Source organism: Budorcas taxicolor, chromosome 10, assembly GCF_023091745.1.
Source record: "Budorcas taxicolor isolate Tak-1 chromosome 10, Takin1.1, whole genome shotgun sequence".
In the NCBI taxonomy this organism is placed as follows: Eukaryota; Metazoa; Chordata; class Mammalia; order Artiodactyla; family Bovidae; genus Budorcas; species Budorcas taxicolor.
The window spans coordinates 35,822,307-35,839,840 of NC_068919.1; the positions used below are offsets into that span (position 1 = coordinate 35,822,307).

A 17,534-nucleotide genomic window follows, 5' to 3' on the forward strand; every position below is an offset into this window, starting at 1 on the left:
CACTTTCATGCATTGGAGAAGGACATGGCAACCCACTCCAGTGTTCTTGCCTAGGAATCCCAGGGATGGCGGAGCCTGGTGGGCTGCCGTCTATGGGGTTGCACAGAGTCGGACATGACTGAAGTGACTTAGCAGCAGCAGCATTTATTAAGGAGAAGGCAATGGCACCCCACTCCAGTACTCTTGCCTGGAAAATTCCATGGACGGAGGAGCCTGGTAGGCTGCAGTCCATGGGGTTGCGAAGAGTCGACACGACTGAGCAACTTCCCTTTCACTTTCATGCATTGGAGAAGGCAATGGCAACCCGCTCCAGTGTTCTGGCCTGGAGAATCCTAGTGACAGGAGCCTGATGGGCTGCCATCTATGGGGTTGCACAGAGTTGGACACGACTGAAGTGACTTAGCAGCAGCAGCATTTATTAAGCACTTACTATGTACTAGGCTGGGTATTATTTTTTGCTTTCTAGGTTTTAACTCAGTTACACCAGCATAGCACAATAGTAGGTACTATTATTACCCTCATTTCCCAGAGTGACTCACAACTTTCCCATGGCTGCATGGCTGGTAAATGGCTGAGCTAAACTGGAACCCAGAAATCTCCTGCCCATGCGCTTCCTGCTAAAGGACATGGGGGAGCCTACAGGGACTTCAATCCTTTGAGTGGACCTAGGAAAGCAATTTGTTTGATTCTGGGTTTACAGACTGAGTAATGTAGGTTATAAACAAAGCTTCAGGAAAAAACATGAATATGCAGGAATTGAAATACATGCGTGAGTATCTGATGCTTGAAAGTCTAGTTTTTTCCTGTTTTATATCTCCTTTATACAACAGGTGGAAAACACCTGAATGGACAATATGGTCAGCCAAAACCTGCGAAACCTTGACCTGCCCCACTGTGCAAGGCTGGCACCTTCTGAACTTTCAGGCACTGGGCCTCCCAACCTTCTGAGACTGTAGCCCTCCCACCTCATCCCATTCCATTGAGCTCAATGCCTTATCTGTTTCCTTCCAGGCCTCACCACTATTTATAATGACTTTGTTTACCTGCTGTTCTTGTCTCACTCTCCAATCAGAATGTAAATTCCATAAGAGCAGACACCATGACCATCTTCGGTGGGGTTTTTGTTTGCCAGTAGTTTGTTGAACGAATAATAACTGTCTATGTAGGTGACACCTTTCTTTTAGAACAATTCAGGAACATCAGTGACCGGCTGGATGACCACACTAGGCTGAAGCAACTCCAGGACAGGGGTGGTACCTGGTACCTTGTTCCTCTTTATGCTCCCAGTTCCCAGCTCAGTACCAGGCACAGAGGAGCTCATTGCATCTTGACTGAATTTGTTCATTAATGAAACACTGTCAATGTAGAGGGTGGTCTCTCTTTGGAGTACCTCAAGGCTCCACCTTGAGTCCTAACCACTCAACTTCTGGATCCAAGGGTGAAGGTATAAGAGCATGCTGATGAAGCCTGCGGATGCCCTAAAGCTGGGAGGAGCCCAGGGAACAGGGAGAGGAGCTAACAGAGTTTGAATAGTCATAAAGCCAAAACCCCAGAAACACAACAAAAAAATCAAGAAACCGTATACCAGGGTGGGAGGAGAGGGAATTAGATAAAGGCAGTCAAAAGGTAAAAACTTCCAGTCAGTTCAGTCGCTCAGTCGTGTCTGATTCTTTGCAACCCCATGGACTCCAGCACGCCAGGCCTCCCTGTCCATCACCAACTCCTGGAGTCTACTCAGACTCATGTCCATTGAGTTGGTGATGCCACCCAACCATTTCATCCTCTGTCATCCCCTTCTCCTCCCACCTTCAATCTTTCCCAGTGTCAGGGTCTTTTCAAGTGAGTCCGTTCTTCGCATCAGGTGGCCAAAGGAGTTTTAGCTTCAGCATCAGTCCTTCCAATGAATATTCAGGACTGATTTCCTTTAGGATGGACTGGTTGGATCTCCTTGCAGTCCAAGGGACTCTCAAGAGTCTTCTCCAACACCACAGTTCAAAAGCATCAGTTCTGCACTCAGCTTTCTTTATAGTCCAATCCTCACATCCATACATGACTACTGGAAAAACTTCCAAGTGTAAGATAAATAACTACTAGGGAGGGATTAATGTACAACACAGTAGAGATAATTAATTTTGCTATATGCTATAAATGAAAGTTAAGAGTTATCACAAGGAAAAAAATTTTCTATTTCTTTAATGTATCTATATAAGATGATGCATGCTCAATAAATCTATTGTGGTAACCATTTCATGACATATGTAAGTAAAATCATTATGTGGTACTCTTTAAGCTTATATGATGACATATGCCAATTCTATCTCAACAAAACTGGGGTAAAAAAAAAAAAATCCTGTAAGAACTACAGGACGGGAAGGTGGGGACACAAGCCGCACCTATAATGATGGTCACATGGCCAGTAAGCTCAGGTGGCCATGTCTGAGATGCTGGGACGGTCCTGAGCTGTGTCTGTATTGTGTGGCGAACAGAACAAAGGAGAAGGGTACTCCCTTGCCTCCCCCTTTACTGAATTATTATTTCTTCTGTTATTTATAACATTATACAAGTAAGGCCTGAACTTCTTCTCCTAGGGGGTATTTGGCAGGCATTAGCAGGCCCCCTCAGAAACTCCCCATGAAGTTCGGCCTCGGGTTGTGCGGTCTACTTGAAGGACAGGTTGTACCTGCTGCCTCTGTCCCACCCTGGGAGCCGCTGGCCTCTTTGGCCTCCAGCTCTCAGCTCTCCAGGTGCTTCTTAGAAGGACTTTTGCTCAGGCAGACCTGGCTAACATCTGGCTCCAGGTCTCATTGCTCTTTTAAGGGAAAAGACTCATTCCTCTGTGTATGGGTATGTTTTTTGCTCTCATGCTCCCTGTTCCCAAAGCAGAGAGAGCAGAAGTCATTCTTATCAGGACATCTCCAAACGTTCTCTCTCCTGTTTTGGGCAGCCTTCAGAATCTGGTCTTTTGTCTTTCAAGTTCAAAAAATGTGTCAAGTAGGTGTGTTTGCACTTCCCTGATCACAGTTTGTTTTCATATTTTTTCAGCACCTTTAATAATTACCAGTTGGATTTCCATGCCCTGTTTCACATTCTGTCAATTCTTTTGTGCTATTATGTTTGGGTACCTCCGCTGTGTTGGCAGCCTGCTCACGTGTACCCGTTAGTATTTAGAGGCCCTTTTTTAATTCTTGAAGGCTTTCCTTACTATACTGCCAAAATCAGGAAGACATAAGGATGTCTATATGTAAATATTAAGACATTAATCAACGATTGTGAAGCTAATATTGTTCCCTGTTATGTTATTTGAAGTGTGGTTAGATCTCTTCTGTTTCATGCATCATCACTGTTGATTGCTTTTACTAGCAGGACATTTTCCGCCCTTCTAAATTTCACTGTCTTCTCAGTTCTATTCATTGACTTATAAAGAGAAAGGCTTGTAGAGAGAAGATTAAACATTAGAAGAAGAGGCACTCGGACTTTCATTTGACAAGCCACTGGTTCTACGTCCTAGGTCCGACCTGCTAGTAGATCTGTTTTCTGCTAGAAAATTCAGATCCAGAGTTTTTTTCTTTTTCTAGAGTTATTTACATTTTTTATAAAGGGAAAATTGTACTATTTTTGTTATCAAAGTCAAAATCTGTTGAAGGCTATACAAAACCTCACACTCTCAGAAACCACAATTACTCGCTGTTGACATCGCACCTTCCAAATACTTAGGTGTAAACAAATGAACAAGCATACCAGCTGCCACTTTAGAATTTTCCCAGTCTTCTCCTCATCAGACAGGGACATCATGATTAGAGCCAGAACCCAGAGGTCTGTACCATGCAGTTGGGAACACATTTGTGTTCACGCTGGGTCCAAAAATAAATCCTAGATGATTTTTAGGTTTGGCACGACATAGACAGTACTTTAGGAAGCAAACAGTTCAGGAGCTGGAATAGCAAGAGATTGGGAATGAAAATAAGGATATGTGGATAAATGCTCTTTTCTCATCACATAGAATCAAAAATCTGGATGCCATCTTCAGGGCAATGGATATTCTCAGGAGTGAACCTGGTCAGATTTCACCCACCTGCTTCAAGAAAAGAACTTAGAAAAATTAAGAATTTTAGAAAAACTGTAGAAATTTTAGGTAGCTTTTATTTCTGTAGAATAAAATTATTATTAGATACACATCAGAATATTTTTTAAATTTATTTTTTTATTGAAGGATAATTGCTTTACAGAATTTTATTGTTTTCTGTCAAACCTCAACATGAATCAGCCATACGTATACATATATCCCCTCCGTTTTGAAACTCCCTCCCATCTCCCGCCCCATCCCACCCTGCTGGATTGATACAGAGCACCTGTTGCAGTTTCCTGAGTCATACAGCAAATTCCCGTTGGCTATCTATTTTACTTTTGGTAGTGTAAGTTTCCGTGTTACTCTTTCCATACATTTCACCCTCTCCTCTCCTTCCCATGTCCGTAAGTCTATTCTCTATGTCTGTTTCTCCATTCAGTTCAGTTCAGTCACTTAAGTCATGTCTGACTCTCTGCGACGCCATGGACTGTAGCACGCCAGGCCTCCCTGTCCATCACCAACTCCCAGAGTTTATCAAACTCATGTCCATTGAGTTGGCAATGCCATCCCACCATCTCATCTTCTGTTGTCCCCTTCTCATCCTGCCCTCAATCTTTGCCAGCATCAGGGTCTTTTCAAATGAGTCAGTTCTTCACACTAGGTGGCCAAAATATTGGACTGATTTCCTTTAGGATGGACTAGTTGGATCTCTCCATTGCTGTCCTGTAAATAAATTCTTCAGTACCATTTTTCTAGATTCCACATATATACACTAGAATACGATTATTTATCTTTCTCTTTCTGACTCACTTCACTCTGTATAATAGGCTCTAGGTTCATCCATCTCATCAGAACTGACTCAAATGCATTCCTTTTTATGGCTGAGTAATAGTCCATTGTATATATGTACCACAACTTCTTTATCCATTCATCTGTTGATGGACATCTAGGTTGCTTCCATGTTCTAGCTATTGTAAACAGTACTGAAATGAACAATGGGATACATGTGTCTTTTTCAGTTTTGCTTTCCTCAGGGTATATACCTAGGAGTGGGATTGCTGGATAATATGGCGGTTTAATTCCTAGTTTTTTAAGGATTCTCCATACCGTCTACCATGGTTGTATCAATTTACATTCCTACCAAGAGTGCAAGAACATTCCCTTTTCTCCACACCCTCTCCAGCATTTATTATTTGTAGAGTTTTTGATGAGGGCCATTCTGACCAGTGTGAGGTGATATCTCCTGTAGTTTTGATTTGCATTTCTCTGATAATGAGTGATGTTGAGCATCTTTTTATGTGTTTGTTAGCCATCTGTATGTCTTCTTTGGAGAAATGTCTGTTTAGGTCTTTTCCCCGCTTTTTGATTGGGTTGTTTTTCTGGTATTGAGTTGTGTGAGCTGCTTGTATATTTTGGAAATTAATCCTTTGTCAGTTGTTTCATTTGCTATTATTTTCTCCCATTCTGAGAGTTGTCATTTCACCTTGCTTATAGTTTCCTTTGCTGTGCAAAAGCTTTTAAGTTCAATCAGGTCTCACTTGTTTACTTTTGTTTTTATTTCCATTACTCTAGGAGGTGGGTCATAGAGGATCTTGCTTTGATTTATATCATAGAGTTTTTCTCTAAGAGTTTTATAGTTTCTGGTCTTACATTTAGGTCTTTAATCCATTTTGAGTTTATCTTTGTGTATGGTGTTAGGAAGTGTTCTAATTTCATTCTTTTACATGTAGCTGTCCAGTTTTCCCAGCACCATTTATTGAAGAGGCTGTCTTTGCCCCATTGTATATTCTTGCCTCCTTTGTCAAAAATAAGATACCCATAGGTGCATGGGTTTATTTCTGGGCTTGTTCCATTGGTCTATATTTCTGTTTTTGTGCCAGTACCACACTGTCTTGATGACTGTAGCTTTGTAGTATAATCTGAAGTCAGGAAGGTTGATTCCTTCATCTCCATTCTTCTTTCTCAGGACTGCTTTGGCTATTTGGGGTCTCTTGTGTTTCCATATGAATTGTGAATTTTTTTGTTCTAGTTTTGTGAAAAATGCTGTTGGTAATTTGATAGGGATTGCAGTGAATCTGTAGATTGCATTTGGTAATATAGTCATTTTCACAATATTGATTCTTCCTACCCAGGAACATGGAATATCTCTCCATCTGCTTATGTCATCTTTGATTTCTTCCATTAGTGTCTTATAATTTTCTGTGTACAGTTCTTTTGTCTACTTAGGTAAGTTTATTCCTAGATATTTAATTCTTTTTGTTGCAATGGTGAATGGGATTGATTCCTTAATTTCTCTTTCTGATTTTTCATTGTTAGTATATAGAAATGCAAGTGATTTCTGTGTATTGCTTTTGTATCCTACAACTTTGCTAAATTCACTGATTAGCTCTAGTAATTTTCTGATACTGTCTTTAGGGTTTTCTATGTACAGTATCATGTCATCTCCAGTGAGAGCTTTACTTCTTTTCCGATCTGGATTCCTTTTATTTCTTTTTCTTCTCTGATTGCTGTATCTAGGACTTTAAGAACTATGTTGAATAATAGTGCTGAAAGTGGACACCCTTGTCTTGTTCCTGATCTTAGGGGGAATGCTTTCAGTTCTTCACCACTGACAATAATGTTTGCTGTAGGCTCATCATATATGGCCTTTACTATGTTGAGGTAGGTTCCTTCTATGCCAATTTTTTGAAGAGTTTTAATCATAAATGGGTGCTGAATTTTGTCAAAGGCTTTTTCTGCATCTATTGAGATGATTGGAGAAGGCAATGGCAACCCACCCCCGTACTCTTGCCTGGAAAATCCTATGGATGGAGGAGCCTGGTAGGCTGCAGTCCATGGGGTCGCTAGGAGTCAGACACAACTGAGTGACTTCACTTTCATGCATTGGAGAAGGAAATGGCAACCCACTCTAGTGTTCTTGCCTGGAGAATCCCAGGGACAGAGGAGTCTGGTGGGCTGCTGTCTCTGGGGTCACACAGAGTTGGACACGACTGAAGTGACTTAGCAGCAGTAGCAGCAGCAGCATTGAGATGATCATATGGTTTTTAATCTTGCAATTTGTTAATATAGTGTATCACATTGATTGCAGAGTATTTTAATTCCTGCTTGATGAGAATTCTCTATGTCAGCCAAGAAAGCTCCAAGTTAGTATCTAAGGTCACCTCTTTTTTTCCTTAAGATTTTCTGTTAACTATAATCAAGCTGAGAAACATCACAATTGTAAGTAATATGTTAAAAATTGCTCCCAAATCAATGACTCTAATGGGTTTTATTTATAGAGCTACCAAGGCAGAGACTTAGATATTTATTTCCCCCAACGCAGATCTTGCATTCTTGTTTTACTCTGGGTCATACAGCAGGACCTGACTTCTAGGGTCCATGTTAATATTCTGCTGATGAGAATGCTGTGCTAGGACACATTCCAATTGGTAAAGATCACTTCTAGCATAAGAGTGAGTTTGCCATGTTTTGCCTCAAACCAAACACCCCAAAATATGAATCATCATGCAGCAGTGTCAACTGTTTTCCTGGTCACCTCTGACTCTGGCCAAGAGAAGAGCAATGGGAATAAAATGCCATGTCCTCCTGGGAATCACACTTGCTCTCTCTACTCGACAGAGTAGAAAGGATGTAGGCTTATGATGGCACAAGAGAGAAGAATGAACAAGGAAGAAGGGAGCCACAGGGGAGGGGAGGCACATGACTAAACCCCAGGTTCAGGACTCCTTCCTGGAAATATACTCCCACTGGGCCATCTGGTTCCCAGAACTCTGGGTACCTGGGCAATGCCCTGGGGGCACCCGAGGACCACCAATGATGATGAAGTCAGCTTCCTAGCTTAGGTCACTCCTTCCCTGTTTGACCACCAGCAAAGCAACACTATGTTCCACTGCCCCACCCACCATCTGCCTCATTCCATGCTGATGGGAGAATTCTGAGTGTGATGTAGTCAGTAGGTCTTCGTGGGGGTGCTCTGCCATCACCCCATGCTCATCACCTCCTGCAGCTGCATGGTCTGCCCAGCATGTGCCCATCTGGGGCTGCACAGCCTGCAGGCTAGAGGGTGGATGGGGTCCACACAGCAGTGTCAGCCTGCAGCCACTGCTTGAAGCATGCATACCCCCAGCCTGTTCTCCAAAAGTGGTGCCTTAATAGCTTTTGCTTTGTCCACTCCCCAGCTGTCAAGCCTGGTCGCCCACCTGCCCAGCCACTGGGGAAGGAATTCTTACAAACTCTGTTAGGCTGAGCATCCCCAGAGAAGTGAGGGTGAGTGGTTCTCTGGGCTGGGCTCCTGTCTATGCATGACCGTATGCAGGTTTAGCTTAGCAAATCCTCAGTGAAGAACACCGTGCAGACACACAGCAAGGGTTCAACCTCTGGTGGCTGTTCTCATACTGCTGTTATGAATATACCCTTTGAGGATATACATGTATAAGAGGGACCTGCTTGATGAGACTCTGCCTGCCAAAGGTTAATCCATCAACCACACCAAGGGACAGGGAGGAGGCGCAACAGCCACCCCTTTCTCTTTCATAGATGAAACATCCATCAGGGAGGCAAAGTCCCACTAGTAAGGTCAATGGTGGATGTTTCAAATGTTCTGCGGGGTCACAGTTTGTCTCTGATGCTCATCCAATGTTGACATCGAGGACTGGCAAAGTTGGGGCTATGATTTACGAGCTGGCGGGACGACAGCAGCAGATAGGAACATGTGCGAGAATGCAGCACTATTTGCAATAATTAAAGCTGAAGCAGCTTTAAAACAGCACACATTCTTTGGGGTTAATATGTTGAAACTGTCAACTAAGTGACCCCAACCAGCAACGATGCCACAGCATGGTATGGTACCAGCTGCTGTTTGTCAGGGTGGCAGGGACTGGCCGACTGGCTGGAACCATATGTGCTATTTCTGGGCATAGGATGTGAGTAAGGGCTTGTCACAGTAAGTCAGACTAGGATATGAGTCAGTTATTGTCAGTTATTATCAAGTGCTGAAAAGAACTGTCTTCAAGGCATCCTGGGTGTATCACATGCTAACTTCTCTAAAGGAGCTACAGGTTGAAAGACACTTAGAATCACTAAGCCAGGGAGAAACCCTGAAGAATATAGATGATTAACATTGGTCAGAGGCCTACCAATAACAAGGAATGGATGAGGCTAAAGCTAAAATCCAGAGGTCCTAAAATTTAGGACCAACAACCAAAAATCAAGATGTATGGGATGTCCCTGATGGTCCAGTGATTAAGAATCCGCTTTCCAATGCAGGGACGTAGGTTTGATCCCTGGCAGGGAAACTAAGATCCCACAGGCTGTGGGGCAACTAAGCCCGAGCACCAGAGCCCACATGCTGTGGAGCCCATGCACTACAACTAGAGAGGAACCCACACCCTGCAATGACAAGTCCCACATGATGCAAATAAGGTATGATGCAGGCAAATAAATATTTTTTTAAAAAGTCAAGTTGTAGGAAATGTGCATGGTAATCACATTTCTGTTAAAACTGTATGTTTGTACATGCACAGAAAAAAGTCTCTAAGGAGCTGGAAAAAAACATTAATAATGGTTATTTGTGGCCTTTTCTGTAAGTGCAATGTTCTTGGAGGCCTTGGGGAAGCCTAATGGCCCACCAAGTCCCTGAACACATGGATGAAGGCTCAGCAAGGCAGTCAGAGACTGCAAAATCAGCACTTCTCAAATGCCATGAGAAGGGAGGGCTGACAGACACGGGAAGCTCCTTCTTGGCCCCTGTCACAGGACCCTTGCTTTCTGGCTCCCGGGTGTGTCCCAGGGCTGGTGTACTGTGCTTCTGCTCCAGGAACGCTGGAGGAGTGCACTGTCTGGCCACGATGCTGCGAGTCTGTTCAAGGGGCTGTGAAGAGTTACCAGTGAGGAGTGACAGCAGGAACTAACCTACTGTGGCTTCTCCCTCCCAGCAAAGCCTCTGGGAACTGCCCTTAGTTTCAGAGGCCATGGTAAGGGGAACTGGACCTGCCTCTGGGACCATAGGAGTCTCTTCTAGTGCCCTCCCTGTCAGGAATTTCCTCTCTGTAGGTAAATGGTCTTCTGATCTGCTCCTGATAGCCCCTTCACCAGGAGGGTGGGGGGAATCACAGGCCCATCGGTTGAACCACAGTGCATGGGTCTGGAAACAGTATTGCTTAGCCTTGCATTGTGAAGGTTGAAGAAGCCCAGATGTCACTATCCTTTACAAGCGTTTTCTGTCTTTCACAGATTTCCTTTGAACACCTCATCGTCTCTCCTTTCCCATCAATGTACATGCCAAGTCACTTTAGTTGTGTCTGACTCTTTGTGACCCTATGGACTGTAGTGCACCAGGCTCCTCTGTCCACAAGATTCTCCAGGCAAGAATACTGGAGTAGGTTGCCATGCCCTCCTCCAGGGGATCTTTCCAACCCAGAGATTGAACCCATGTCGCTTATGTCTCCTGCACTGGCAGGCAGGTTTACCACTAGCACCGCCTGGGAAGCCCAGAGCTTCCCTTAGGTAATTCCAATTCATCCTCTGGGTTCCAGCTCCAATGTCACCTCCTCTGGAGAGCCTTTCCCAACAACCCAAGGCCAGTATCCCCCTTACACCCTGACAGACAGTTCCCATCATAGAATGATGATCCCAGCTCTTGTTTTCTATTTATTTCTGTGATAAAATAAATAATATCCATCTTCCTCATTAGAAGACAAGATTCTCCAGGCCAGAAACTGCATCTGTTTTTTCCACATCCCCAGTGTGCATTACAGCATCTGGCACCAAATACATACTAATACCAATAAAACCTTCTTCAATGGAAGGCTGCTGCAGAGGCAACTGGGGTAGAATATGTGCCAGTATCCTGGGGAAGAAGAGCAGCAGGGAGGGCTCTCTCCCTTGTGGTGACTGGTTGGCCACCTTTATTTCTTGTCACATGTCCAAGTGAGTGGTCAGCAAATGACAGGCCCCCTCTTAAAGTCTGAAGATTTATGTGAGGCAGGTACTAACAGCAGACAACAATATTTAAAGGAATTAAACAGGGGCAAAAATCCTCTGTTGACATCACAGAGAGACTCCGCCAGCCCTGGGGGCAGGGGTGGGGGGACTTGGATGGGCGGGGAAGGCACTGACCTCGGCTAATGCGCTGTTTCTCTCCAGACAGGATGCCAGGGCTGTCGATTATGCTGATGCTCTTCAGGACCTCATTGGGCAGCTGGGAGCACATAAATCTGGAAGAAAGGGATCAAAGTTGGGATCAGAGCCTGTTCACTGCAGATTGCTCTAATCTCATAGCTCCTTGGCCTCTCCTGGCTACTGACATCTTTGGAGTCAGTGTGATGGCAAAGTCCCTCAGCCCCACCTGTCTCTCCTCTACGCTGCACTTCAGACAAGCGTCCTGGGCTTCTCCTCCCAGGGAATCCCATGCTTCCTTCAGGGGAACTGATGCACTGGGTTGGAGTATCCTGAGCCCTGTCCAGCCTGTGCCCATTCCCCAATGTGCCAGCAGAGATACAAGGGCCTATTTTCACTGGTGCCCCAGGGACCATGCTATGGCTCCAGGCTCAGGGTGTGGCAAGCTCCTATGGGCAACATCCCAAATCCTCCAGGTGCTTTGGTATCCTAAGAGTAGACAAAAGGGCAGGTGTGAGCAGGGCCCTGGCCAAGCATCTCCAAGTTGTCTTCATTGTCCATCACCTCCCTGATACCACTTCTTCCTTCTCATACCAATCCCTCTGCCATGCTTCCAAGTCAGCTGCCCTGGTGTTGACCTTGGAAACAGAGTGAAGTGGCAGGAAAACCACAGCCTGAGAGTCAGCAGACCTGGGTTCAGGCCAATAACCTGCCTGGACCCTGGGCAAGGGCTTCCCCAAGGAACTGGGCCTCAGTTTCATCATGTGTTAATGGAGACACTTGCCAGGGGCTGGAGGGGCTCTTAGCTTTGACACTGTGTAACTCCAGAGCACCAGAGGGACATGCTCTGTTACTTCCACCCCAGGAAACCCAGGGGGATCTCTGTTAGGAATTGTGTATGTTTTAAGCCAGAAACTGTGGAGTGTCTCTCCTTTTCCTGTATTGTAAATGGCTAACTTCAGCGTCTGTGTAGGCAGAAGGCTTGAAAATCCTTGGGGAAAACTCAATTCTTCCATTCAGTGGAACTGGTGGGATTACTCAGCATGTAAACATGCTGGGAATGCACGAGAGGGGGGCCTGCCCAGCCTCCCCAGCGCAAGTGTGGACAGCACAGCCCCCTCACAGCTCAGGGTCGGGAGCCCTGAGCATGAGATGGGATCACTGACACAGCAAGCGAACTTTTGCTGAAGGTGCTCAGGACAAGTTTCTCAGACATTCTTTCCCACTTTTTCAAGTCAGCCCAGGAAGATGTCAGAATGATGACTAAGATCATTTTACAACTGGAAAAGTTGAAGCACGGTGCAGTTATGACATGCGAGGCCACGCCTCTAATGAGTGGCTGGCTGAGGGCTGCAGCCTAATATTTCTGACGTCAGTTGAGTTGAACTCAACCCCTAAAATAAAAACTTCATAACATTAAAAAAAAGTAAGGGGTCAAGTTCACTTATGAGAAGCCCCTCATTTCTGATTTTCTCCTGTCCCTCCACTTTTATAAACCCTACTGTCCAACACCCAGACAGATCTGTGAGAGTAAAGTGCACCAGGACCACTAACTTCTCTGTAAGTTCACAGAGAAAAAAATGCCATATTTGTGTCTCTAGAACTCGGGTAGAAACATTCTGAGCGTATCTGCGGTAGACCGAATTTCTTGCGGGTAATCTGGTCTCTTCTCACAGCCCCAGCCTGTTTACCAGACGGCTCAAGATACCCGGTGATGCTGTGAACACTGCACATACGTAAAACTCTTTCACATAAAGTACTTCTGTGAGAGGCTAACCTTTTTCCCAGACCACAAGCTCACACTAAACATCAATCTTTCCAAAACACAAAAGCCCTGGATTCTCGTGTGAAATTAACAGAGGGATTCAAAATTTATAAACCACCACTCCCTCTGTGCAGTGCAAAGAGGCAAAGCTTCAACAACTCCCATGCCTCCTGATGCAACAGCAGAGCCAAAATGTGTGATCTACAAAACACGACAGTCAGGTGTGGCGACATCACCACACAACGTATAAGAAAGCAGACCCGGGGCCAGGAATGATGACTGCAGATGAAAGGGGGTGGAAACGAAGAGGAAGGGGAAGAGGAAGAGGAGGGCGCTTTCCAGGGGCACCCCAAACAGGGTGATGAGGGCTGAATGTGCAAAGCTGAACTTTGCACAGCCCTGCCCAGTATGCACGCGGGGGGCACCTTGGGGAGGTAGGCAAAGGAGCACAGAGCACAAATTAGCTTTCAAGACCCTCAGTGTGGGAGCACGGCCCACACTCTAAGGGTTAGAACCACACGCATTTTTTTCTTAAATAGTTATACTATAATCAGAAAAAACAAACCCTAATGCAATGCTACTAGAGCAATCTGGCCTTAAAGGAAGGTGAAACGTGGGTTATTTATCAGGTATAATACAGTCAGCCTTGGGTCAGGCCTTTCCCACTGATATGTGTCTCCTGAAATGTTTCCAAGCACAGATTTGCTGTCCCGGGATGGATTTCCTACTTCTTCGGGACTTGCCTTGCCTTGTACATTTCACGTGAAACATGCAGACATGTGGCTGTTAAGCCCAGGAGCCTCACATAAGCTTTATCAAGTATGTCCCTCATCCAGGGCTGGTCTATTTTATTTTCTGATAAAAGGAGAGAAGGAAGGGATCAAACCTACACAGGACCCCCATTCCCTGTCACCCATTCAACCAAGGAAGGCTGAGTGGTAGTAGAGACGGGGTGCGTAAAGGAATGGCCCAGCTCTAAAGTCTCAGGCCAGGGGCTAAGAGTCTGGCCACACAGTAAGACAGCACAGAAAGGGGATTCTGGTTCTTAAAAGTTGCCTCCAAACACTAACATTCCAATCCAGCGATCAACATTTTAAAAGAGCCAGGCAGTAGCTTAATAGCGATTCCATTTCCAGTGCAGTGATACCCAGTAGTCACAGCAGTCATCAAAAGGCACAAACATCACTGACCACTTACTGTGTGCCAGGCACTGTCCTGAGTACTTTCCATGAACTCACATTAACTCACTCAATCCTGGCCACAACCTCAGCAGTGGGGCTGTACATCTCCATTTTACAAAGGACAAGGCTAGGGTAAAAGGGGGCAAATGCGGCCACCCCAAAAATGTGTCTCACTGGCATGAAGAATAATTTGGACTAATTCTTTTTAAGCTCCCCACCCCAAACTCAGGAAGCATCTTTGACCTCCCTTCTAACTGCCTAGGGAAAGCAGACAGAGGATCTGTTCCAGGAAGGGAGCTGTCACCAGAGATAAATATAGTATCAACGAGGTGAGGCGATAGGAACCCTGCACAGTTTCATTTATTAAAACTCCTCACTGTGTCCCATTGTCTCTGCACAGGCCAGCAAACATTTGTTTACCAAACATTTGTTTTTCTAGTTCCATGTCAACTGCCTTCCTCTTCCCTTGAGATTTCAAACCACTGCCTCCAACATCCTCCTGTCTTTAACTGGAGATGGTATTTAGAAAGGGAAGGGCTTCAGCCATTTGGGGGAGTTACTCCGTTTTCCTGGGTCTCTCTCATGTATGTACATAATTAAAGTTTTGTTTGAGTTTCTCCTTTTAACCTGTCTTAAGTCAACTTAATTCTTAGACCAGCCAAATGAACTTAGAAGGGTAGAAGAAAATTTCTTCCTCCCCAGCAGGGGCACAGAGGGGTCACATGCCATAACTTGCCAAGTCACATAGCTGGTAGCTGACAGAGCTAGGATGCAGACCTGGCAGTTAGGCTGCTATTGCCATTTCGTGCATTTGAGTCACCACTGTGTATCTTTTATCACGCAGAGGGCAACATCCTAGAACAGAGAAGCGATGTGCCACAGCCCTGGAACTCTACCAAAGGGGCCCCTTTTGTGGGACTTGCCCTCACTTTACTAGTGGAGGGTGCAGCAGTGGCTGGGAGGCAGAAGACTCAGTTCTTAACCTCTTCTTTCTCACTCACCCTGTGACCTCAGTCAGGTCTGAGCAACTCTGTTGGCCTGAGGACTCCCAGGCAGTCCTTTAGGTTCACCTAAGTTTACCATGGAAGAGAGTATGACACTGTTCCTGCCCAGGCTCACTTTACTGATTAGAGGAAAATCAGAGAGATGAAATACTTCCTAAACTGGCACAGTGAATAGCACCCAGTGTGCAAGAAGACTTTGACAACTAACCTGCAGAAATTACTATTACACAGTCCTACCACAAATGCCTGATCTAAACTTCCACTGCCTGGGAGGAATTTCATTTCAGACCCAGACTGTGAAAAGCCTGTGGTTACCCCTTTGATCGAGTCTTATGGAATTACCACTTTTGCAAGTGAAAGAGGGTTGAACATTGGCAATCCCATGCAGCTCAACCTCCACACGACCTTTTCTAAATCAGGTCTCCCTCTCCCAACCACCACAGGGGGAAAAACTGGTTTTCTGGGATGACAGGACCAGGGCTGTGTTGGCAGCTGCTGATAAAGAACAATGGCTTAATGACGCAGGAGCCATCGCAAATCTTGAAGATAAAGGCAAATAGGATGGGCTTCAGGGAGTTTATTAGGGAAAAGCACACCACCCAAAACAAAACAAAATAACCCCGCCCCCCAAACCAGTTACTCTCTCAGCTTAAAAAAAACAACACAGTTTTGCTAGTGAATCAAGAGTGATTCTTGGCAACAGCCTATTTTCCTTAATCTCTGCAGCTAAATTATCTGGTGGAGTCAGCATGTATCTGGACCAATGCTGCTTACTTGTATTAAGTGAGCTTTTTAAAAAAATTCCCAGCAGTACTAAGTGACTGTGCAATATTCAGTTCAGTCGTTCAGTCGTGTCCGACTCTTTGCGAGCCCATGAATTGTAACACGCCAGGCCTCCTTGTCCATCACTCAGACTCACGTCCATCGAGTCAGTGATGCCATCCAGCCATCTCATCCTCTGTCGTCCCCTTCTCCTCCTGTCCCCAATCCCTCCCAGCATCAGAGTCTTTTCCAATGAGTCAACTCTTCGCATGAGGTGGCCAAAGTACTGCAGTTTCAGCTTTAGCCTCATTCCTTCCAAAGAACACCCAGGACTGATCTCCTTTAGAATGGACTGGTTGGATCTCCTTGCAGTCCATGGGACTCTCAAGAGTCTTCTCCAACACCACAGTTCAAAAGCATCAATTCTTCGGTGCTCAGCTTTCTTCACAGTCCAAATCTCACATCCATACATGCAATATTCATAGCCTTTAAAAAGTCCATTTAATGAAGTCTCATTTAATCACAAGCATAGAGGTAACCAACAGAATAGAAGTACAAAAATACACATACGTGTTCTATTATTGCTAAACCATTTGGCAAATTCAAGACAGTGGCTGTCTTTTGTGTTTTGATCACACCGTCACCCATATTAGGCCTGGCTAAAAAAACAGGAGCACTGGAAGTACTGTTCAGATTCCTTCAACTTAGAAGGAAGTTTCAAAATTTCAATCCCTAGGGCCAGTGATGAGTTATTTTAGAAAGAGAAACAGGAGAAGTAAATGAGATTAAGAACTTCTTCTGTGGAAGGTGACAGTTTAAAAGTACACTAGCTCCTAAACAGAAAATGATCCCTGTAGCTATCTGGATTAAAAAAAAAAAAACAACCAAAAAACAACCAAAGGTGAAAAGTAGAATTGAAGGAAAATAAAATAACTAATCCAAATGTAGGAAGGAAGGTCAGAGGCCAACCTGCCAACTCCTGCGCTTTCTCAACTAACCGAAACGTGCCAGTGTCTCCCGGGACTCGTGCCCTCAGTGTGCTGCTGGGGCGTCCCTCTCCTCTGTGATGTGGAACTACCCCGACAACAGACTCTGAAACCTAAAGAACCATGCGCCCTTGGAGCAACTCCGAGACACGCTTGCCTGCGGAATTTTCTTCTAAAGTAAAGCAGAATGGTGCCGTCTCAGGATGTCTCACTAAGGTATTTTAGAGTTCTCTGTTCTAGTTGCAGCTTCTCTTTATTGTTCAAGTATGTGTGCTTGTGCTCAGCTGCGTCCGACTCTTGGTGACCCCATAGCCTGTAGCCCACCGGCCTCCTCTGTGGGATTCTCCAGGCAAGAATACTAGAGTGGGTTGCCATCTCCTCTTCCAAGGGATCTTCCTGACCCAGGGACAGAACCCTCGACTCCTGCGTCTCCTGCATTGCAAGTGGACTCTTTACCACTGTACCACCTGGGAATCCATTCAAGTATGAAATTTCTATAATTCAAAACTGTCATGGGGGAATTTGTCTTCATTTCTCAGGAGTCCACTGAAAACTTTCCTAGAAACCACCATTAGAGATTGAGGCTCAGCTCCACTGGTTTGCTTAATGCTTCCAGGCTGGTACCATCTCACAAAGAATCAAACTCTTTTAAAG

The 17,534-nt window shown here is 45.0% G+C and overlaps 1 protein-coding gene across 1 annotated transcript in view; it reads right to left on the minus strand.

The window, feature by feature from the left end:
• Window positions 1-17,534, minus strand: part of EHD4 (EH domain containing 4) — an 85,942-nt gene that overhangs the window by 41,918 nt on the left and 26,490 nt on the right. Inside the window, exon 3 of the mRNA XM_052646417.1 lies at window positions 11,183-11,280. Within this exon, the coding sequence (XP_052502377.1) occupies window positions 11,183-11,280 (98 nt within the window). The remainder of the gene's footprint in view (window positions 1-11,182; window positions 11,281-17,534) is intronic.